The sequence below is a fragment of the Chelonoidis abingdonii genome, chromosome 4 (assembly GCF_003597395.2).
Source record: "Chelonoidis abingdonii isolate Lonesome George chromosome 4, CheloAbing_2.0, whole genome shotgun sequence".
Taxonomy (NCBI): Eukaryota; Metazoa; Chordata; order Testudines; family Testudinidae; genus Chelonoidis; species Chelonoidis abingdonii.
Genome location: NC_133772.1, coordinates 95,584,946 through 95,609,250, shown reverse-complemented (window position 1 = coordinate 95,609,250; position 24,305 = coordinate 95,584,946). Strand labels below are relative to the sequence as shown.

The 24,305-nt window shown below is 37.5% G+C and overlaps 1 protein-coding gene across 3 annotated transcripts in view; it reads right to left on the bottom strand.

Moving 5' to 3' along the window:
- The window catches only part of LOC116829382 (formin-like), a 254,480-nt gene that overhangs the window by 144,623 nt on the left and 85,552 nt on the right, over nt 1-24,305 (bottom strand). For all 3 annotated transcript variants that reach the window (XM_075065486.1, XM_075065487.1, XM_075065488.1), the window contains 2 exons: nt 18,223-18,977; nt 14,404-14,554 (listed from right to left, as the gene is read on the bottom strand). In XM_075065486.1, the coding sequence (XP_074921587.1) occupies nt 14,404-14,554; nt 18,223-18,977 (906 nt within the window). The remainder of the gene's footprint in view (nt 1-14,403; nt 14,555-18,222; nt 18,978-24,305) is intronic.

Sequence of the window (24,305 nt, the reverse complement as noted above, 5' to 3'; positions counted from 1 at the left end):
TGTGGCATCTCCTTTGCCTCAATTTATGGTCAGTTTTGGGAAGATGCTGGCAGCAGAGTATAAACTCTATTTGAGAATTTTATATAGAAAACAGATGTAAAAAGGACACATCACTTCTCTAACTTATTAAAAAAGCACAAGGTAATGAAATAGAACTTTGCAAAGGCACCACTGTTGTATTTAGTCTATGTTTGTTAAAGATGACCTGGCATGAATCACCTCTCAGCAGTCTGCGTCTCCTGACTGTGGCTGGCAATGACAGGTAAGCAGCTGACTTCCTAGCTGTTAGCTGATGCTATTCTGCCAGCTGGCAAAGTCTGTCTAAGACTGGACATGGCAGCCAACAGTCTGTTTCTCCTCTAGAGAATAAACACGTCACTGAAATAGATGCAGCATCTTCTGGCTTAATGACAAGAAAGTCAATGCTGCTGCTGTCTTATTCAGTCTATTCCCTGATCCACAACATAATTTGCCCTAAGTGACTTCTACTGACCGGCCATTTAAAAAATATTATTAGGCTACTTGATTTGATGCAAAGCGTTCTTTGTATGTCTCTCTAGTATCTACCATCTACTGTAAAAGTGGATACGTACTCATGCCTGAATACATTTAGCTAAATTATTCTGACATCCCCACTAACGGGTGTTTCTTTAATGCAGCCAGAAATGCATCCCCCCATTAAACGTTGCATGATAAACCTCATTGTTCTATCAAATTTTGTCCCAGACACTTTGTGGTACATAAAATTGCAAAGATTAATGACAGGTTTTAGAGTAGCAGCCATGTTAGTTTGTATCCACACAAAAAACAGGAGTACTTGTGGCACCTTACAGACTAACAAATTTATTTGAACATAAGCTTTCGTGGGCCTATGCTCAAATAAATATGTTAGTCTCTAAGGTGTCACAAGTACTCCTGTTCTTTTTCCAAAGATTAAGTTTACTTAAGCAATTAAAGGCGAAGTCCTTCCCTATACTGGTTCTTTACATGACAGTCAAATGTGTTGGGAGAAAGCATCGCTAACATGTTGGCCTGCAAATCACTATGTCCAACACCTATACCCAGCCATTTAGCTTGTATACTGCAATTGTCCCCAAGCATTTTTTAGGAGCCTACTGAAACTCACCTCAGAGTTACAGCTAAGTATACTCCACAATGCCATCAACCCCTCTCCCTCCAGTATGTGCTCATGGGATTTCTGTAGGATATAAAGCATCAGCCACAATCTCCTCTCCCTCCGCTCAAAGTAAAGCGGGATTTGTCCCTATTTGCATAATACATTTCAAGCAAAATTATGAGAAGCCATTTTGTTTTTATATTTTGATCTATATTTAGGCATTTAACTTTAAATTAAATACAGTAGGGGAAAATCTCCTGTTATTATTTTAAAAACACACTTTAAATAGACAAGCAATAGACATGGCACTTGCTTGATATAGCATAGAGAGGTGGGTGGGATATCTTTTATTGGACCAACTTCTATTGGTAAATGATAAAAGCTCTTGAGCTACATAGAGCTTTTTTTCATAGTAGATGAAATTTGTAAAATTACCAAAAATTAATAGTTCCTGTCTATGCTAAAGGGTATATCCTACACTTTATGTGAGTGTATAACTTGGTGGTAACTAAAAGAATGCACTCTTCTCCCCACTGTACAATGGATGGAGAGAAAGGAAGAGTGGCTGGGAGGAGCATTCACCAGAATTCTTCTGCTCAAACATGGTTTATTACCTCTATGTTGAAAGTTGAAGACGACCCTTGTGTTTCAAACCTGTGAAGCAGACAACTATTTCTGCAATATCTGCCTTTCTTGCAGAACCACAAAATGAAGTAGCCATAATTTCTCATTTAAAAGATAGAAAATTTGCTGACAGATATATCCTTTAAACTTAAATAATGCTCTTCATTCAAAATATTGACACGTTAAATGAGAACATATGTTAATAATTACTTGAAGCCAGTTAGAGATAATAGACAACAGAAAAGTTGTTATCCTCACTGTCATTCTGTGTCTTTGATATGATAATCATTGCACTGAGGGCCCAAAAATGATTGATGGACCTTCATTTAGATCATACAAGTGACACAAATTACCTGACATTTACCCATTTTCTTTGTAAGATGAAGAAACAGTGGCATCAGGTACTTCCTGCCATACTGTTCCTTGAACTAGTATAGAAAATACTACCTTCCATAAGGATGACTATCTTCCTGGTAAATCCTCAGAAACATAAGGAAGACAAACACTTCCTTTAAAATCTATCTAGCCTTAGTAACGCTAAGATATAAAGAACGCATACACTGCACATTACACTGAAGCACTTGTCTTCTAAAACACCTCTCTTTCAGGAGACATGGCATTGTAGTTTGATGCTTGCTGAGCCCATTTTTTATTGCATCTCAAAGTCAGCTTCCTAGTTCTATCTTCCTTTCAGCTACCTCTGACTTAACAGCTGAAATCAAGTGTAGGGCAACAAGTCTGGGGCTGTGCATCTCCCACAAAGTGGGGGGTGGGGTGGCTTCAAAGCAATGTATCAGTTTGCAAATTGCATGAATTAGGTCTATTAAGAGGCAGACAAAGGCAAATGACAATTTGGTGTGAGGGCAGAACTAGGATCTTGCAGTATATAAATTTTAGGTGCTTAAATACAACACATGAAAGAGTCTATGCAAGGCTTGCTAGTCTTATAAGAGCATGTTCGGAGACTGCAGGTGTGGCAGATATCTCTGAGGAGCTGTAAGCCTGGCATATATCTATGAAGTCTAGGATTTCCAAAGGAACCTAAAGAAGACAGGTATTCAAATACCATTAAAATTCAGTGGAAATTGATGGGTTTTTTTAAATTACAGTTGAAGTCTTTTCAGTATTATAGACATTAACTTTTATACACTCAATTCTTTTCAGTGCATAAACACTTATGCACTTAAAAGTTCATGTGCAGAATCTGTTCATAGTGCAAAAACTTGTCTACACACCAAACATTATGGTTTCAGAATAACATAATATTTCTTTTAAAAATAATAAAATTTCCAGAAAAATAACTGTGTCAACATAATATTAACAGAGATAGGTAATAGAGAGTTGCTACAAAAGCTACATGCAAAGAAAGTTATAATAAATGTTAAGCCTTACAAAACATGGAAACAATCAGAGAAGGCAATGGTTGGATAAATGGTAAAATTTTCTAAAATACCTAAATTCCATTTTCAAAACTGATTTAACCATTTCCGAGGTTAAATCCCACCAATTTTCAATGACACTTAGGATCATAAGTCCCTAAGTCACTTTTGAAAGTGGGACCTAGATGATTTTGAGTATTTTACCATAAGACTGTAGAATCCTTACAGTAAATACATTAATTTTATCTCCCCTCAAACAACCTTATCTTGACCCACAAGTCATGCTTATCAAAAACACCAAATCCTTTTGAATTATACACACACTTCTAAAATACTTAACATATCTTCAAACTAGGTATTAGCTGGGAGAAAATGTTTAGATCCAAATACTTATCCCAAACTTCCCAACTTCTTGATTTTTGTCCAAGTATTTATAGTGCGACAAAGCTGAGGATTTTGTATCTGGATTAGGATATAAAATCCTACCTCCCAATGCACCAAAGTTCAGAGTCTTTCAGATGAAGAGTTTGGCTTTAAGCACTTCTCTTCCTTTCAACCCAAACATCACCAGTAAATTTAACAAATCAGAACTGCCTTGCTGAAATTATAAACAATGCATTTTAACGTGTATTCTATATTGACATTACATACTGTTTTGTATCTAATTACACAAAAATAATGTTAAAAGTACCTTATTAAGGTTGCAAAGTCAAGCACTCAAAAGTTAGGAAGTGCCTCCTTGGGCATATGTAACATGATAGTCTTTAATTACATGAGCAAATACTAATTTTTCCACAGGAACCCTGACTCATTCCGTGCACAGAATGGACAGTGCTCACATAATGGACAACTATTCAATATATACTGTTCTTTTTTTTTTTGGAACCAGGAAATACCTGGAATAAAACACTTTCCCTCTGTGATGCATGGGAACCGATTGTATAGTACTCAAGAGTAGAAGATAGTTTATTTCCTGTCGTAGGAGGTTCTCATGCGAGCAGTCCCTGAAGAGGGGCAGGGTAGGGAGGCTGGCAGATAGAAGAGAAGTGAAGTCAATGGAGTACCGTATAGAGCATTGGCCTGCTAAACCCAAGGTTGTGAGTTCAGTCCTTGAGGGGGTCATTTAGGGATCTGGGGCAAAAAAAGTGTCAGGGACAGTCCTTGGTCCTACTAGTGAAGGCTGGGGACTGGTCTTGATGACCTTTCAAGGTCTCTTCCAGCTCTATGAGATAGGTATATCTTTATTTATCACTATCAAGGCAGCCATGAAGAGTGTTGTTTTGTCAGCGACATCAAGAGATGCCTGGAGGGAAGTTCATGCAACTGGCTTTTCTTCATCCTGGATGTCCCGGAACTGAGATCTGCATTCATGACAGAGCTTGCTCACAAATTCTGATAGCTTTCTGTAATTGAGAAAGTTACACCTGGACATTAAAGGATAGTAGTTTGCTATCTGCAGTGCTAAGCTAGCTAAAAAAACATCAGCTTCTTTCCAAAGGGGTCTAAGTCACTTAGCATCTCTATTTGGTGGGGTGAAGTTGGGCTGGTGTAGCAGACTTTGTTCTGTACCCACCTGCACCACCAGGAAAATAGGGTTAAAGTGGAAACATAAAAATGATGCTTCCTTGGAGGGGAACAAATAAACGTTTCTCAGCCCTCTTTGGGGTCAGGGCACAGGACATAGGTGTTCACTAGACCATTCTGGCAGGTTCCATGATAGCTGCATTAATCAGGAGTACTACTTTAGACTGAGCCAAAGCCTGGAGTATGTCTAGGACCTTGAGGGTGGAATTCTGGACAGTCTCCTTAGGAATCTGATTAACAGACTTCCTCATGTTCTATCCATGGAACTGGGGTACTGTGGGATCTGATTACATCAGACAGAAGGTAGGAGCAGGTGGGTGGGAAAGAGACTGAAGTTGAGCCTCCAGTTCCCAGCTAGACTCCCATACCAGCAACTGTTGGGTCGACAGAGTGGGACCTCCCACAACAGTATCAGCTCTGCAAAATCAGGGATTCCAGGTCCACATAGATAGCCAAGTCCCCCAGGACAGCACACAGAGGACCAGCCTTAGGTGAACTGTCCAGTCTCCTGGTCTTTGTCAGGACTGTGTGTCCTGTTTTAGAGGTGGAGGGTCTGTGTATAGGTAGTACTATCAGGGCAGGTGAAGAATGATCCCTTCTGTCCTTATGAGGCTCAGGCATCGGTGGTGGTCTAACTAGGCACAGATTCAGGACACTGTGAGCTCCTGGTATCATCAATGTCTTCTGTGTACAGTCTCTGGCTGCATCCATTCCAGGCACGGAGTATCTGGCAGTGCCAGAGGAAGGGGAGAAGCAGATGTTTTGGAAAAAGAACTGGCGGTGGGGTGGGGTGGTCAGTCCATGACATGTTTTATGCTATCAGATGGAAGCATAAGGAGGCATGGAACAATAGACATTGCTATAGAATAATTTCCAGTCCCAGGCTTATGGAGGGCACATATGCACCCATAGTGAATAATCACAGAGACTCAAAGAAGTTTTATTAAACTGACTTGTCCAGCATTACACGGGAACTCTGTGGCAGACGAAGAGAGAAAATCCAGTTCTTTAGGGCGACATTCAACTGTCTTAAAAATGAGACAGTCTCCTCTCTCCCATCTCATTCATTACACATCTTCCAACTTTTGCAACAAAAGAAGCAGAGCTCCTACAGACAACTGCTCTCTTCACTACACAACTCTGATTCATTCCCAGAACTAGGTGGGAAGAATAACACGTGATCATATCATTAAAGACGGTTTCATAAAACATACATGGAAGGGAGCTAAATGAATGGCTTTGGCTTTTGAGAAACAAAAAATAAATGTTAAAAAAATTCAATATTTAAAATTTTAAAAAGTAACTTTAGACTGACTTTTTTGCTAAATGTTTTCAGTTTCAGTCAAAATGGTACTTTAAATTGAAAAATGTTTCAAGAGTGTTTTTTTTTTTTAACCAAGTCTACTGGTTTGCTATTGTTTCTGCAAAAAAATCAAGGTCAATTTAACCTGTAAATTTATCAGTAACTATCCATATCTACTTGTACCTGATTCAATTAACTAGTATCACTGAAAAACCTACCAATTCCCCCCTTTTCTTATTCTGGGTCTTCTTTCTCTTCACAGAGGTCTCCAATCAACCATACAATTCTGAGTATTTTAAATTTTTACTTAAATTACATGTTACACTTCTACCTAGATATGATGCTGTCCTCGGGAGCCAAAAAAATCTTACCACGTTATAGGTGAAACTGTGTTATATCGAACTTGCTTTGATCCACCGGAGTGCACAGCCCCGCTCCCCCCCGGAGCATTGCTTTACCGTGTTATATCTGAATTCGTGTTATATCAGGTCACGTTATATCGAGGCAGAGGTGTAATTATGCATCTAAAATAGTCTTCTAAACACTCCAAACACAAAACACACACCACCCTGTAATCCACAGCCCTAGCAACAATGTATCTTGTTCTAGGTGATTTTATTGTTCATTAGCACTTGAAAAAGGAATTATGGAAGTAACACAAGGAATCAATTAAAAAGATGAAAACATCTTTGAGATGAACTCGTCAGCTTCTGCAGTGAAGACTCGGAATCTATCTTTCCTGAAGTCTGTATAAAAGTTTATTTTTTAATCAGAATATCAGGTGCTGTACTCTCTGATACTGTGGGATTCTCAAGCCCAGACTAGTAAAGCATTCACTGAGACAAACAGGAGGTGAATGTTTGACTAGATACATATGACTGGTGGGTTATTTTATAAAGGGGCCTGGGGTCTTGGGAGGGTGGGAAGGGGAATGAAAAAAGAAGAACTAACAGTTCTACATAAATCCACAATAAGCCTTCCATTACCATCATGTAACAAACCACACTGTTGTTAAGTAAAATAACTCCCTGTTGGATTGCAAGGAGCCCACCATGATTGATCCACTGGAGCTAGCCAGCAGACATTTGGGATTTCAGAGAGACAATGAAAAACACAAGAATATACAAGGGGATCAAACTGTCTGTAAGATTTTCAAGTGGTACTGTGGCCTGGTAACTAGCCATTTATCAGAGACTCATGGAACCTTACATAAGAAAAGTTTTAGTTCTAGGATTTCAGTTAACTTCTAAAAACTTTTTTTTTTTGTATTTTAAAAGTTTAGTATTACTGATAAAGTGTTTTGAAAATTGCATGTACATATACAATGAATTTTTTTCCCAAAAGATACACTGTAATTCCACCACAAGTTACTAGGCTCAATGCAGAAATTACTGTGTAAAATTATATGGCCTGTGTTATGCAAGAAATCAGACTAGATGATCAAAATGGTCTCTTCTGCACTGTGTGCAGCAGTATTTAGACAACACAAATAGGACTGGCAATACAGTCAAACCTTGCAATAACGCGCCCCACAATAACGCGAATTAGGATATAATGTGATCATAAGTTGGCTCCCCTTTAAGGCTGTAAAACTGTTCACGTTTTGCTGGCACACTTTTTTTTTTTACACACAATATTTATAAATAAACCGCATTCTTCCAGTCTTATAGGATAAAGTGACTCGTGGCCATTGCAGGCCCATTGCACTTAGTTCTCGAGTTGTACATGTGTATGATGTTTGCCTATGAACTTGTTACTAATTTCCTATATTTTTAAAAATATTTTACTGTTATGGATATGCCAGTTTGCAAATGCAAGTCATTTTCTGCCCCCCCCAGAACTCCCAAGCCACCCTTCTCCTTGTCCCTTGACTGCCCCCTTCTGGGATCCTGCCCCTAACTGCACCCCAGACTCCACCCAAGCCTTCCTGCTCCTTGTCCCACCTGCCCCTCCTGAGACCCCTGCACCCTAACTGCCCTCATGCCCCATCTAACCACTCCCTGCCCCAGACAGCCCCCGCAGAATCCCCGACACATCCAACCACCCCCACTCCCTGTCCCCGACTGCTCTGATCCCTCTCCACACCCCTGCCCTGACAAGCCCCCCCCCGAACTCCTGACTCATCCAACTCTCCTCCTGCTCCCTGACTCCCCCCTGGGACACCCTTTACCTTGCCCATGGTGGTCAGACACTGGCTCCATGTGGAGGCAAAACATGCTGCTGGGCGCACAGTCCCTCCCCCGCAGAGTGTTGAGGCAGCAGGAGGGGCAGCAGTGGCGGCAGCTCACATGCCAGGGAGCCACAGAGCTCAAGTACAGTGAGGGTGGAGCTGGGGGGTGCATGGGGGCCAGTGCATTGCTTCCTGTTAACGGTGCTGCTGCCGCCTTTGAAGGGCTGCTGCCCTCCTGCACTGTGCTGGCTCCTCCATGGCTGGGACACGCTGTCGCAAGCAGGATGCTCTGGCTCTCCAGTGCCTCCGAAAGGCAGCTCCTCCCTGCCCAGCTAGGGCACCGCTTTTTGGCACCCCCAACCACTTGGTGACCTAGGTGACCACCTAGTTCACCTAGTTGTTGCACCAGCCCCGCGTATAACATTCTAGCAGCATAAATGGCTGCATATGAGTAGGGCGCTACCAAATGCACCATCCATTTTGTCAATTTCATGGTCACAGGATTTTAAAAATTGTAAATTTCAGGATTTCAGTTATCTAAATTTGAAATTTCATGGTGTTGTAATTGTAGGCGTCCTGACTCAAACAGAAGTTGTGAGAGAGATATTGTAGGGGCAGTTGCAGTACTGCTACCCTTACTTCTGCGCTGCTGCTGAGAGCAGCACTGCCTTCTGATCTGAGCAGCTGGAGAGTGGTGGCTGCTGGCTGGAAGCCCAGCTCTGAAGGCAGAGCTGATGCCAGCAGCAGCGCATAAGAAAGACTAATGATATGGTATTGCCACCTTTATTTCTACACAGCTGCTGGTGAGGTGCTGCCTTCAGAGCTGGGTTCCTGGCCAGCACCCATCGCTCTCCAGCTGCCCAGTTCTGAGGTCGGTGCAGAAGGAAGGCTAGGCAATACCGTGTTCCCCCAAGATAACTTGTGACCCCCCTGCAACTCCCTTTTTGGGCCAGGACCCCCCAATTTGAGAAACGCTGGTCTCCCCTATGAAATCTTTATCGTATAGGGTAAAAGCACACAAGACCAGATTTCAATATCTATGATGTGTATTTCATGGCCATGAATTCAGTAGAGCCCGAGATATGGGATCTGAGAATCAAAATATGTATTTTTACTAGGGCTATCAATTAATCACAGTTAACTTACATGATTAAATTAAAAAACTTAATCACTATAAAAAAAAATCACGATTATTCCCAGTTTTAATCGCACTGTTAAACAATAGAATACCAATTGAAATTTATTAAATATTTTAGGATCTTTTCTACATTTTCAAATATATTGATTTCAATTACAACACAGAATACAAAGTGTACACTGCTCACTTTATATTAGTTTTATTACAAATATTTGCACTGTAAAAATGATAAACGAAATAAACTATTTTTAAATTCATCTCTTACAAGTACTGTAGTGCAATATCTTTGTTGTGAAAGTGCAATTTACAAATGTAGATATTTTTTGTTACATAACTGCACTCAAAAACAAACCAATGCAAAACTTTAGTGCCTACAAGTCCACTCAGTCCTACTTCTCATTTAGCCATTCATTAAGACAAACAAGCTTGTTTACATTTATGGGAGATAATGCTGCCCATTTCTTATTTACAATGTCACCAGAAAGTGAGAACAGGCGTTCACATGGGAATTTTGTAGCCAGCCTTGCAAGGTATTTAAATGCCCGATATGCTAAACATTTACATGCCCCTTCACGCTTCTGCTACCATTCCAGAGGACATGTTTCCATGCTGACGCTCATTAAAAAAATAGTGTTAATTAAACTTGTGGCTGAACTCCCTGGGGGAGAATTGTATGTCCCCTGCTCTGTTTTACCCGCATTCTGCCATATATTTCATGTTATAGCTCTCTCGGATGATGACTCAGAACATGTTCATTTTAAGAACACTTTCACTGCTAATTTGACAACGCAAAGAAGGTACCAATGTGAGATTTCTTAAGATAGCTACATCACTCGACTCAAGGTTTAAGAATCTGGAGCGCCTTCCAAAATCTGAGAGGGACGAGGTGTGGAGTATGCTTTTAGAAATCTTAAAAGAGCAACACTCTGATGTGGAAACTACAGAACTCAAACCACCAAAAAAATAAAATTAACCTTTCGCTGGTAGCATCTGATTCGGATGATAAAAATGAACATGTGTCGATCCACACTGCTTTGGATAGTTATTGAGCAGAACTCGTCATCAGCATGGACACATGTCCTATGGAATGGTGTTTGAAGCATGAAGGGACATACGAATTTGGCATGTAACTATATTGTGACGCTGGTTACAAAGTGCCATGAAAACACCTGTTCTCACTTTCAGGTGACATTGTGAACAAGAACCGGGCAGCATTATCTCCTGCAAATGTAAATAAACTTGTTTGTCTGAGCGATCGGCTGAACAAGAAATAGGTCTGGGTGGACTTGCAGCCTCTAAAGTTTTACATTGTTTTGTTTTTGAGTGCAGTTATGTAACAAAAACAAATCTGCATTTATAAGTTGCACTTTTACGACAAAGATTGCACTACAGTACTTGTATGAGGTGAATTGAAAAATACTGTTTCTTTTGGGGGGTTTTTTTACAGTGCAAATACTTGTAATAAAAATAAATATAAAGTGAGCATTGTGCACTTTGTATTCTGTCTTATAATTGAAATAGATACATTTGAAAATGTAGTAAACATAAAAATATTTAAATAAATGGGATTCTATTATTAACAGTGCAATTAATCACGTGATTAATCAAGATACTTTTTTTAATAGCACGATTAATCGCTTTTACATTTTTTAATTGCTTGACAGCCCTAGTTTTCACTTTTTAATTCTGGTGGGTGACTTCCAACGTTCATCTCTCATCTGCTTCCTCAAGTGAGGGTTTTTTTCGTATTTTCATCCTAGTTTTTCATGCCATCCATATTTGCACACTCCATTTGTTTCAGTAATCTCAGTAAACCCTATTTTATATTTTTAAAAATAAAAGTTGAAGTTGAACTACACTGAAATGCAAATGAAGAATCATTCATACATCCAGATAAACAAGGGACCATATAGTGTGTGAAAAAATAGATAAGGTTTCCCACAAAAGATGGGCACCATACTATTTGCCACCTATACTGTATGTATGTAATCCTACTAGAAATTAGGTTCTGGACAAAGAGTAAAGAAAAAATACAGCAAAGAACTACTGTATTAGCTATAACAAATTAGGATTCAGTTTTTGTTTTACCAAAAGGGGTTGGTGAGGAAGTGAACAGGAATATGTATTTGCTCTTCAGAACAGAAGACTAATGCTTTCTGTATTTTGATCCAGTATACTTGAAATTTAAGGATGTTACATGTATGAGTTGGAGTAGGAAATACAAATAAATGTAAAAAATTGTCTAATTTCTTCTTAAAAGCCTGTGTTCACAGCATTATGTTCAAAAGACTTTTAAAGTCTATATTTTCCAACCAGATAGTAAAATGTTTTCTTATGGATCAAATTCAGTGAAATGTAGAATAAATCTCCGCTTTCAATCTCTGACTATGCAAAAGCAGATTTAGAAAGTGGGTATCAGGAATTTGCACTATTGTACTAATTGGATTTACTTCTAAAACTGAGTTCTGAACACCATTCATATTCTAAAGATTTATAAAGTAAAATAGGATTGGAAGAATTTTTCTTATATGAACAGGTTTGTCCAGGTTAAATAATAATAGTAAACATGTAAAAACCCAAATTGTTTAATATCCTTAAAATGCATTTATATAGATCACAAAACCAATCTTCCTTTCTATTAACAGATTATTTGGAGTTATAAACATTAAGTGCTATTTATAACTAGATTAATTAGTATGTTAAGACAAATAATTTCTGATAAAAAATGTTTTAAATATCTGGAGGTTGTCAAACTTCTTTGTTTTTCTAATCATGTATGATAAAGGGAAGGATTATATCCAAGGTGCCCTCTTGTGGCTCAAATCAGGGAAACTCAGCTGAGCTTATGTCATATAATATATAATAATGTATTGCTATGAGACTTCTGCAGTAACAAAACAATGTCAATCACTTCATGGACTAACACTTTTTCTTCTTTGTCAGGCTCCTAATTTTACTTTAAGATCATATTTCTGTGTCCATTTTTTGAAGTGTGGGTAACAAATAAGATAATACGGTAACTGTGAATCTATCTGAAAGTGTCTAGTGGCACTGTCACTTTAACTGTACTGGGCCTTTTAGGATAAATACAAGTGGCATGGATTTTTTTTATCATTCTTTTATAAGATCCCTTGAACAGCTCACATGGCTGCAGACCTTATGCCTGCAATGACATTAAGTCTTCCAAGATTAAACATAAACCTCAGTTTGGACTGAGCTAGCTAAGGGTGGAAAAGCAAATACCTATGCAGCTGTTTTGCTTTAAAATACAATTACTTATAATTTGTATGTCTATGTATACTCTAATCAAGAGCAAAATAGACTGTATAGAGCCTGGCTCCTAATGTGAGAGTTAAACCTACATCCTTATGGCCTGGAATCAAGAAGGCTTGACTCTACACACACCGTTCGCTAACTGTGGCCCATAGACCACTGGTTGTCTGCAGAGAGGTTGCTGGTTCCCCATAGGGAAATAGCAGATCACTTACTGCTGGCTTCTACTTGCAGAGAAAAGGCTGGACAACCAAAGTAACCGAAAATGAGGCAGAGCCATTCTAGGTGCCCTCACTAATGGCTACTGCTATGTAACAATAGGAGAGAAAACAGGAACTGCACTCAGGGGCTGCAGCAATCAGTAGGATTGGAGCCACCAGCCAACAGCAAGAACTACCATCAGGAGAGGAGCCAAAGTAACTAGTATAAGAGGAACGTTCAGGGGACCAGGCAAGAAGTGTGGAGGATGATGGGTGGGGCCAGCCATAGGTATTTTGCCTGCCAGGCTGGAATATGTTTTTGGTGTGTTGGTGCAAAACAAAACCAAAACAAAAAAAACCCAGAATAAAGAAAGAAACAATCCTCACAGGCAGCTAATCAGTGGAGAGGGAAAAAACCCAAACAAAAAATGGCCAGGTCCCACAATGGTACCACTTCCTTGCTTGCCCCTAAAACTAGTCCTGATAATGCGACCAAAATGGCAGAGGAGCATGCGCATGAGACCAAGCAAAGAGAAAAGAATGGAAGAGGGGGATGAAACAAAGAGCAAAATGAAGTAGCATTATTAACTTTTTTCAAAGAGAACATCAAGTCCTGCATAGCAAAGAAATAGAGGAAATGATTTAAAATATTTTGCTTTAAATTGTAAATATATTTGAAGGGTACACCTACACATGCACAATGCTCATAGCCATTCATTTTCAGTTTTTATTTTGTTTAAAATTTCCTGGGAACAAGTTAGTGTTTGTTACAAAAAATTTTAAATAGGTGAAAAATCAGTGAAAAAATTAACTTTATAGTTTTCTAGGTAAATATTGGGGTTAATATTGGGATATGGAAGGACAAAAAAAAGCAACAAATAGAGAAAAGTAAGAGTATTAAAAATAAAAGCAGTTTAATGCTGTGGTTTATTTAATGAACTGTACATTAACAGTATGTACATATATGCATACACGTGGGGGGAGAGTGTGTGTGTGTGTATGTATGTATATCTTCCACTACATTGCCTTATTTTAATAGACAGCCTCACATTTACACTTAGACTAAATTATGATTAACATCTAATTAATATCTAATGTAATGTGTTGGATTTTTTGTAACTATCAATATTTCTATGTATCTAAGTGGTCCAAGATTTGCGAGAAAATCAGTAAGAACCAAATAATAGCATTTCTAAAACCTGGGAATTTTTCTGTAAAAACAAAAATATTACCATTGGTATGGACTCTTAAACATTTCTGTGATATGAAGCACGCTCATTCTTTTATGCCTCACATTTTCACCAAAGTTACATCTTCTTTCAATACTTTGTTTTTGAACTTTTATTTTAAATATGCACAAAGATGTTAGGATGAAGAAATGCCAGTGGTCCTTTATAAAAACAGCAATGTGCAGCTAGTGGACAGTGGTTTGACAATTCACTTATAAACAAAACAGAAAATCCATCTATTATACACTAACATAATAATTCTTGTTTTCATATATTCAAGTTTTGTTGGCAGTTTCTATCAAACAGAATGTAAATCACTGTTTTTTTAAAACAGACACATGAACACACTCAATAAAGAGAATGTAATTATGAAATAAAATGTATACCTTTTTGGCCTTTGTTTTCTTTTCATAAGACTCTGATAAGCATTTTCTTTTTTTCTGAACTGCATCTTTGGAAAATAAATATTCGAATTCACTAGTATCAACTATGTCAGGTTCCTCTAATGAGTCCCATAAAGTTAGTATAGATGTTTCACTAAAAACAAATAAATAAAATTAAAATTTCACAAATATTTACAAAAATATATTTTCCTCATTAGATTTTAAAACCAGAACCGCAAATGAGTACAGCCAGCAGACAAGTAACTTTTCCTCTTTTGTGTACTAGACTGGGTAGTGTCAAAAGAAATTGCAGCAGGCAGCACTAAAAAGTACAACAACACTTAAGTGCTTATCTAAACTATTCAAGCCTACTGGTTATCAAAAATTACTATTTATTCTTTGTATTGCACTAGAATGTTGGGTCACGAATCAAAGATCAGGATAATACCTTGTGAAAACAGGCTTTCAAGAGAATGCTCATTTCAGTTAGAGTGCATCTACACTGCAGCTGGGAGGGTGCTTGACAGCTTGGGTAGACAGATGTGTGCTAACTCTATTTAAGCTTCCATGGTAAAAATAGCAGTGTAACCGGGGGTAGCATAGGCAGTCGCTCAGACTAGACAACTGAGTACAAACCTTCCTGGTCCCCCTGGCTATATACTTGGGCAGTTAGCCCAAGTCACTGCCTATGATACCCCAGCTAAACTGCTATTTTTAGCACATTAGGTCAAGCAGAGCTAGCATGTGTCTGCCTACCTGTGCTAGGAAGCATGTTCCCAGACGCTGTGTAGACATATCCTTATATGGATAGAAATATTGCAACAGCAGCCTTGTGTTATTCTGGCTCATCTGCTTAGAACAAGGAAATGCACTATGCAAATGAAAAGTAATAAAAATAGTTGGCCAAACTTTTCTGAACCTCAAGGAAAAAGTTTTGTGTTATTTATCTTATCAGTGAGATTCAGTTCACTTCAGATGAAATGAAAATGGCTATGTGCTTTCTATTCACATTACTACTACTTTGAGGAACTGGAATGGGGGTCTACTAGCATTCTGAACCCCTTAATACACAGTAAGTTTTAAAGAGGGAAGGTAGTTTTGCTTTCACGCATCCTCCAAGAATGACTTGGTGCATGCAGAATTCACCCTCATTAGTGTTTAAAAATAGGGATGTGTGAGTACAACTCTCCTGGTTTTATCCAAAGTTTGGGAAATCAAATACATAGCACAACAAATTGAGCACTTCAGTACTGAATTGCTTTAGTTCTGAAACGGCAATATTTAAGGAAGGAAGTGGGATAAAATTATCCTCAGACTATTCTTAACTTCTACTGATAAACTTGAAATTCTGAGTCTATTTCTTCCAGCAGGTGTCACTAACAGGCAACAGTATTAACAACAGTCATGAAATGAGGTGGAATTCCGTGAGGGGAAAAAACTGCATATGCACATGGCTGCCATCATCAAATGATTACTCTGATTAGGTGCAATATGTAACAGAATTTAATATATATCCATGGGGGGAAGAATAAGCTAAAAGAATGCAAATGATTATTTTCTATCCCTTTGTGATTCATTTACCCTTTTTCCAGTGGGCCTGCCAGTACTTTTGTAATTGGATATCAAGACTGGATATCTTTCTAAAAGATATAGTAGAGATCAAACAGAAGTTATGGGCCTGATGCAGAAATCACTGGATGAGGTTCTATGGCCTGTGCATGGAGAAGGTTAGACTAGATGATCACAAAGGTACTAACATCTATTTCTCAGCACCGTTCACACACTCTACATGATACCAAATACATACGTTTAATTTTGGGAATGTAGTCCAAAAAATATGAAACTCCTCATTCCAAAATATTTTGTTCCCTTTATGTTAGAAATCCTTTTCACTGTAAAGTGAACTGACTTTTTATTAAACACTTCATTTTTCTACCTGATATTTCACACTGATGATCCCAAATTATATTATTTGTGTTACACTGGAAATAAAATTGTAGAATTACTGATTCCCTCAGAGGTCTCACCAAAAAAATGAAATGACACTCTCATCAGAATAAACTGAACAAGGTTTAAATAAATAATAAACCTTTAAGATTTAAGCACATTTTAACAATCTAATCAGATGTTCATTCTACTGTAACAGATCACTCATCAGAAGAGTAGCCGTGCTAGTCTGTATCCACAAAAACGAGGAGTCTGGTGGCACCTTAAAGACTAAAGATCATTCATATGATTTTAAAATTAATAAAACCAAAATATTTTTTAAAAGTAAATATATTTTTGTATAATATGTACTTCAGAAATAAACCCTTTATGTAATGTATACATCAAAGATTAGAGAGTATCCTTTCTGTGCTACTGCACTGATATGCCTACATGCCTGATCCAAAATCATAGATTTTTAAGGCCAGAAGGAACCACAGTGATCATCTAATTTCACCTACTGCATAACATAGCCATAAAATTTCACCTTAATTCCTGCAACTTCTGATTGAGCTAGAAATACTTTGCTCCAAATCAGAAGTCACTTAGAATTCTTTGCTACCGTAATTAACCACAAGAAATGTCAGAGAACATAGCAGAACTTGAGAAATCTTCAGAAAATGAACTCTGAAAAGCAAAAGTGTCTATGTGTGTCTGTCTTTTCACCGAGCGGTACTGTAAGAAGAGCTGGCGAGGAAAATGCCAATTCACCACCGTAAAATTTTTCATGGAAACATGTCAGGTTTGATGAACTTTTGACAATCACCTGGCAGGCTACTGGGACCCCAGGCTTCCAGAATCTGATAAGCCAGACTCACTAAGCAGATTGCCTTGGAGTTGCAGCCCTATGTGGACTGCCCCAGGGCTTCCAGACTCCCAGGCCAGTTGGCATCCCAGCGATCCTTCAAACAATTATGCATATTGTCATAAACAGATAGCTAAGGGTTAATGTTTCTTTTACCTGTAAAGGGTTAACAAAGGGAACCAAACACCTGACCAGAGGACCAATCAGGAAACCGGATTGGAACTTCTGGGTGTGTTCTGCTTTGTTCCCTCTGTGTTTTGATTTTCCGTCGGACTAATGACGGTAAGAGCTTTTTCTCCAAGCTTCTTTCTACCCTTCTGTTCCCAAGTTGTGAGTACAAAAGGAAAAGCAATAGGGTTATATTGTATTTTGTATTTACATGTGTGGAGTTGCTGGAATGTTTCAAATTGGATCTCTTTTTGAATCAGACTGTTTATTCATATTTTCTTATAACCCTTTACAGGTAAAAGAAACATTAACCCTTAGCTATCTGTTTATGACACATATACTTAATCATACTCCCTTGGACTCCCACATAACTATTCACAGAAGTTAAACATAGGTAACTAGCTGCAGGATTGGGACAATAGAGGACAACACGCTCCCTGCCCTAAAGATCCTGCAATCTAAAATGACAAGACAGGCAAGCAACAATAGACAAACACTTTGAAGCAATATTGGATACACATTCTCTGCTTTTTATTTTACTCTTTGCCTATTTGCTATATTTGTCAATCTTGCCTATGATCTACTACTTTTAAATGTCTACAAATTTGAATTATAGTTTTCCATTTTAAAAGCCACTGCTTATTATCTATTGTTGTGCTTTTTAAAGCTTGGCCTATCTTCTGATTATTTTAAAAATAACTTTTTTTCCTTTCATATTCCTGTTTTTCGTTTTGTGTTTTTTGGCTCTATCTTTAACACTTCTTTGTTGTCTTTTTTAAAAAACCAAAACCCTTAAATACTGTACATGGCATCCTCACAATACATAAATTATACCTATAAATCCAAATAAAATAACTTTTTACCTGCTGTCTTTGATTTGTATCCTAGTCCAGTACAAAGGCTTCATGGGACAGTTAGGTTCAACGGCAGGCTTTCGAGGACCTTGGTTTGAAGACAGAATGCTATTGAAAAAGAACCCAGGAGGTGGTGGTGGTGGAGGAGGCCCAAAGCCAGGCAGGGGAGGTGGACCAGGAGGCCCCAAACCTGGGGGTGGTGGTGGTGGAGGCGGTGGCGGAAGATTCTCACAACCTGAAGGAAGTGGCAGTGGCCCAGATCTAAATTGAGAAGTCAATGGAGTAGATGCCAAATCTGGTAACAAGGGAGGTGGTGGTGGAACTAAAGCTGGTAGTGAAAGTTCAGGAACAGGAGGTGGTGGTGGCAGTACAGCTACTGACATTGGTTTCTGTTCACAAGATGCGAAACTTTCTGAAATCTGTGTGCAGTGCCATGGTTCCTTATCGTCATTTGGGACAGAAATACTACGATTTAAAGAAGAAATATTAAGCTTTTTAGGTATCATTTGGTTATTCTTCACTGGCATATTTTCCTCTTTACTAGGCTTTATGAAGGTTTCTCTGTCAGTTTGTATATATACATTTCTGTAAGTCTTTGGTGGGTTATCATCTTCAGTGGATACACAGACGTCCTTTACTTTCTCATTTCTTCTATTTAATTTGTTTTCTAGTTCATTCTTGAGATTTGCAATGGTTTCCTCAAGCTTTGTGTTCGATTCAGCATGCTCTCCACGAATATGAAAGATCTGGAGTTCAAACTGAGACTGTGGAAAAACAAAAAACACCATGTAAAAACTATGTATAATTAGGTTTAGATAAGGATGTGACACACTTTATGCAGATATACTGCATACTAAAAGAGAGGAGAATTTTAAAGGTCTCGGAGTTCCAAAATTCTTTTGTTCATCTATGAAAATTCCTAGATTTAATCAAATTTAGGAAATGTAAAGGATTTTACTTCTGTGGAGCACATTTCATGAATAATTACTCAGAATACATCAAATATGCAGTTTGCTAACTAAGGTCTAGATTGTAACTTGCCTTAATGCAAACATGTAAGACTTCCCCCCCCGCCCCCTCAGCCTTAAGCAGCATCCGTGCTTTCAGACTCTTGTATCCGGAACCAGGTTCAGGGAGAGCACAGCATCTGAACACCAGATGCTCCTTCCAGGGAACAAATGAGTGGGGAAAGGAAAGCGCCAATGCTCCGCCTTCCCTATGTGCTATCTTACAGAGCTGGTGGGAAGAAATCTGCAACCTTTTAAGGGCTAAAGTAAATTACCTCCTTTCACCTTCCCTCCACCAGAACACAGGAAGATATGTGGATCCAAGTAATTCAGTCTAACTGTAAATGAATGTAACCTAGCTGCATTAAAAAAAAAATCCTTTGCCTATATACAAAACTTTTGATTCCTTTCTGTATTTAATTTTTTTAACTAGTGCTTTTGAATTGGCCTTTTAAAAATTTTTTACTTTCATCCATTTGTATTGACTATACATTGTCATTAACATCAACTTCAGCTGGTTTTCTTTTTATGTTCACTAATATTAATTTTGTGTTCATTGTTTAATTGTTTGTTGGCTTTACTCTTTGCTGGTTTTATCTTAAAACCAGTACTGTATTTTTGGACATTACTGAACATTTTTTTATTAAAAAATTAAAATTATTCAATTTATACTATTTACAATGTTTAATTAGAAATATCTGGTTAAAATGGTTTCAGATTTCATGTCACATGCATTGTATTTAGTGCTAATTCTCACAGATACACAGTATATGTTTAACATACTGAGAAATTAGAGAACAATTTGAACACTATGCAACCTCTCAAAAAACTCCCCTTTTTTAAACTCTTTACAGGAAAATTGAAATTCCTTCTTTCTTAAAAAGCAATACTAGAGTATTAAAAATACTCCTCACTAACAATTGCTCTCTTTACAAACATAAATCCGCCACCTTCATGTGTACAATTTTTATTTAAAGATTTAAAATGCCATATTATTTTAAAAAAGGCAATTTAACCTAAAAGTAGTAAAATCAACCTTTGGACCCAAAGGGGTATTAAAGAGATTTTGTTGTGACAAGTACAAATGACAGGCATTTTTTAAAATCTAAACAATGAAGAAAAATTAAACTTTCATATCACAAAACTTTGGTTTTTATGCTATGAAATTAAATGGATGCAGAGTGTTACAAACACTCTAAAGCAGTCTCCTGTATTATAGTAATGATTGTGATAAAAAAATACAAAATGTGCGATCATTCAAACTTCTCTGCAAAGTAATCAGATAGTGATGAGCTTAACAAAAAACGACAGCATCAAAACCACTTCCCCTTCCAGTCACTAGTGAAAGGCTCACTCAAATAAAATTATTGAAATGCTCACACTTAAATTGACTATATATCAAGTGCTGTCAAAAGTGAACGAAAGGACAGTTTTTGAGTAAATCTCCTTTTCTCTATAAAAATGTATAAAGCCAGGGAAAGTGAACTAGGAACTTAACACTGCAAACACTAGCAAACTTTGCTTTTTACTGTAAGTAATCTCATTTTGTCAGTTTTTAGAACTACACTAAGTAGTATAAATATTTGCAAGATCAGGCCCTTGGATATAAATGTCTCTAACGTTTCACATCCTACGATACTGTACACTTTTTGGTCCTCTCATCAGCACACTGAAAGACATTTAAAAAGAAATCACTTCAAGCTCTGTTTTTCCCCTATTGTACTGCTTCTCTACCAAAGTTTATTGTGATTTATTTTAGTTCCTAGTTCAAACACACACTTCTCCTACTACTCTCACCCCCCCCAACCTCAAGGACACTGATCTGTATATGATGTAATGTCTTTGAAAAATGCAGTGAATTTCTCTCTGAATAATTCAGCAATTTTATGTTTTATCATAGTATTTTTTACTACTGCTTTAACATAAAAAACAAACTTTCCAACAGAACAAAATGGGAGAATAAAAGTATTCATTTTTAAAAGGGACAGCTTTTCTTACTGTAAAATTGAAGCAGTGTCCTTAAAAGAAAAACAACCCCTCTCTAGGACAAGCAGAGTAAATTGTCAAAACTACCTGATGGATTTAATTAGGTACCAAAGCAATTGTGATGGGTTTATGTGTGTGTGTATTTTAATATACAGTGTAGTTTAAAGCTACTGCTTTGACTCAAAGAAAACTCTCTCTTAGGCAGTAATTTTATGCTTTGTCTTTTGCTTTTTTATTAGTTTATATGTTTTTTTAAATCACTTTCCATTGTAAGAAACAATAGAAATATTTTTTTCAGCCAAGTATGATTTGTCATATTTTTCTCTGGATTTTTAAGGTCAAACTGTAAGGAACAGAATTCCCCAAACTTTATTTTTTTCTAAATATTTTACTATAGAGGTATCTCACACTGAGATTTAATATTTATGACCAGGCAAAATCACATAGAACAAAAGAAAATTAGCTCCAACAATATTACATATTGGAAATCTGACTTGCAGAGGATCTACTCAATAGGGAACTAAGAAAAAGAGTGTCTTTTTATAATGATAAACTGCATTTCAAGAGAGTAATAAACTACAGCCTCCAAAAAAGAAGTTTGCCTTGGTATTTACCTATGTCCATACTACCAACATCCTGGAAAAATATTGTTAACTGAAAAACTGTTAAAAAACATCATTACAAACCATTTTATTTTAGATAACTTCATATACAATACTATACTATCATTTTCAGCAAAGCAAATTTAAAAAGTAGTTTTCAAATCCATTTGCCAGAAGCAGATATGACTGTCTAGGTGATTTCGACACCTGCTTCAGATGTCAGCTAAAGATGAAATAAAAGATGAAAATTCTAATTTGAAATATTCTCCAAACCAAATCAGCATGAAAATTCAGTGGCCATAAATACAGGATATTTAAGTCCATATTATAGTTAATAACATTACATTCACAGTCAACTTTAATGTGAAGAAAATACTATTCTTTCTTCTACCTATAACAGGTGATAAAATATTATACTTTGACACATTCCTAATTCTATAGCTTTATAAACAAAAAAAAAAATGAAATGGTGAAAGTGATTTTCAAATTGCTATAATTTATTAGGGACTGAAAACATTTGCTTTAGAAGGATTTACCTAGCCTGATATTTGTATAACATATAGAGTATTCCCCAACAAGCATCCCAAATATATTGTTGTGGAGAATGAAGGAAATAGCTATTTTTTAAATAAATATCAGGTGAACCTCAGTTTGCCTGTGTGATGTTATCCTGCCTAGCTTCACAGAGTTAAATTAAAAAAAAAAAAAAGCTGAAAGAAGGAATTAACAGGAAACAAAATAATGATAAAGATAAGGATACCAAAGGCCTTTGACGGAACAACATTGTTAACAAGAACAGTTTCTTGTGGTTTCTTTTCCCAGGCCAAACCAAGGATCATATACTAAAAACTTAAAGATGCTGGGGCTAAGCAGGAAGGAAGCGAGTGGGTCGTCAACCTGCTGACAGACACACACACTGGGAGAGTCACAGTCTGTCTCTCCCAGCCAGAAAGGGCATGTACTCAGCTGAGGGAATGTTACAAAAGCTGCAGAGAAAAGATTAAGGTGCAGGAAAGAATCATGCATTTAATCCTCCTGCTGTTTTTTCCCTTTGCTCTGTATGCTATGTTCCCTTGGGTGAAGGAATAAATAATATTTTGTTTTGAAAAAGTGTTTTTTTGTGTCACTAATCAGCCTCCCAGAGTAAAAGGGCTGAAAGATGTCAAACTCTGTTGGGCCTATTGTGTTAATACAGTTGGGAAAGAGTGGGGGCTGTTGCGCAGAGATCCAGTCCCAAAGTAGTTGGACCATGGGGTCCCTCTCAAAGTGACAGGTGCAGGAAGCTAGGCTTGTCAACAGTGGGGTGCACTCGAGAGGGACAAAAAACAGTCCAAAACACAGCTCGTCCTATAAGCATGACAAGTGTACATTAACGTATATGTGAAGTCTAACTGGCCACACATTTGATCTAACATGCCTGGATTTAGTTCATATAAAGTTAACAGTGAAAAGACTAAACTTGATACTTAAAGTGGTATTTAGGGCAACAACACAGGAAAAGTAAGGACAGTAGAAGAAGCAGCCAAGAACAGTACGATATCATGAAAAGGAGTAAAAAATCCTCTAAAACTATCTTCTCATTTTGAGCTCTCTGGTACCTCCAATGATGGCCTAAAAAGAGTTGGCTGTGGCATCACTGCCCATTATGTATAAAAACTTTCTGACAAAAATCTATATGACTGCATGCAAGAGGGACTCTACATACTGGAACCAGAGCAGAGTGAAGTATTTTTTTCTTGCTTTGTTCACAGTAAACATGTGCTTAAAAAAACTGGAAAAAACGGATGTTACGAACCTTGTTTGTGCCAAACACTGTGGAAAAACTGTTTATTAGTAATTTGGTTTTATGAAAATTCTCTTGCAGAGCCAAGGACAGTGAGATTATCTGGATTATCTGCCACTAAATTTGGACCAGACTGGAGACTAATCAGATGTCTGTGCCTGATTCCTCCCCCCACCCTCCGCTGCCCATTTTTCTAAGTCTTACGTTCTATGTCAATTCCTGAAGACCTACATTACATTTTTTTAATCTGCTTGTCCTTGTGTGTTCCCTCTCCTCCATCTTTGGATCTCTCCTTATACAATGAGTAATCCACATTGATGAATTTAGGGGCTTTTGCTTGCTCTCAGTAGGCCAGATAAACAATCTTTCAGATGAAATTACAAGGGTTACATACAGTAGATGCCACGTACCATACTGCAAGTCATTCTACTGAATACATTTAGTTGCAACTTCTGTAAGTTCAAATTGCAAATGTATTTCTTGTTACCAAAATCCTAACTGGCTCATTAATGTGCTATAAAAACCACTAAGATATTTACACATACAACTATGTAAAACTCATAAAAAGGAAGATGCTAATTAAATATTTTAATACGAACAAAATCCAGATAAGTTCTGAAGATATTTATTGTGACAAGAAGGCAAAGAACAGAGAAGCGAGACAGGATTTGATGTCTTTGGGAAGTTTTGTTTCTAGGAACCCACCTGCAGCCA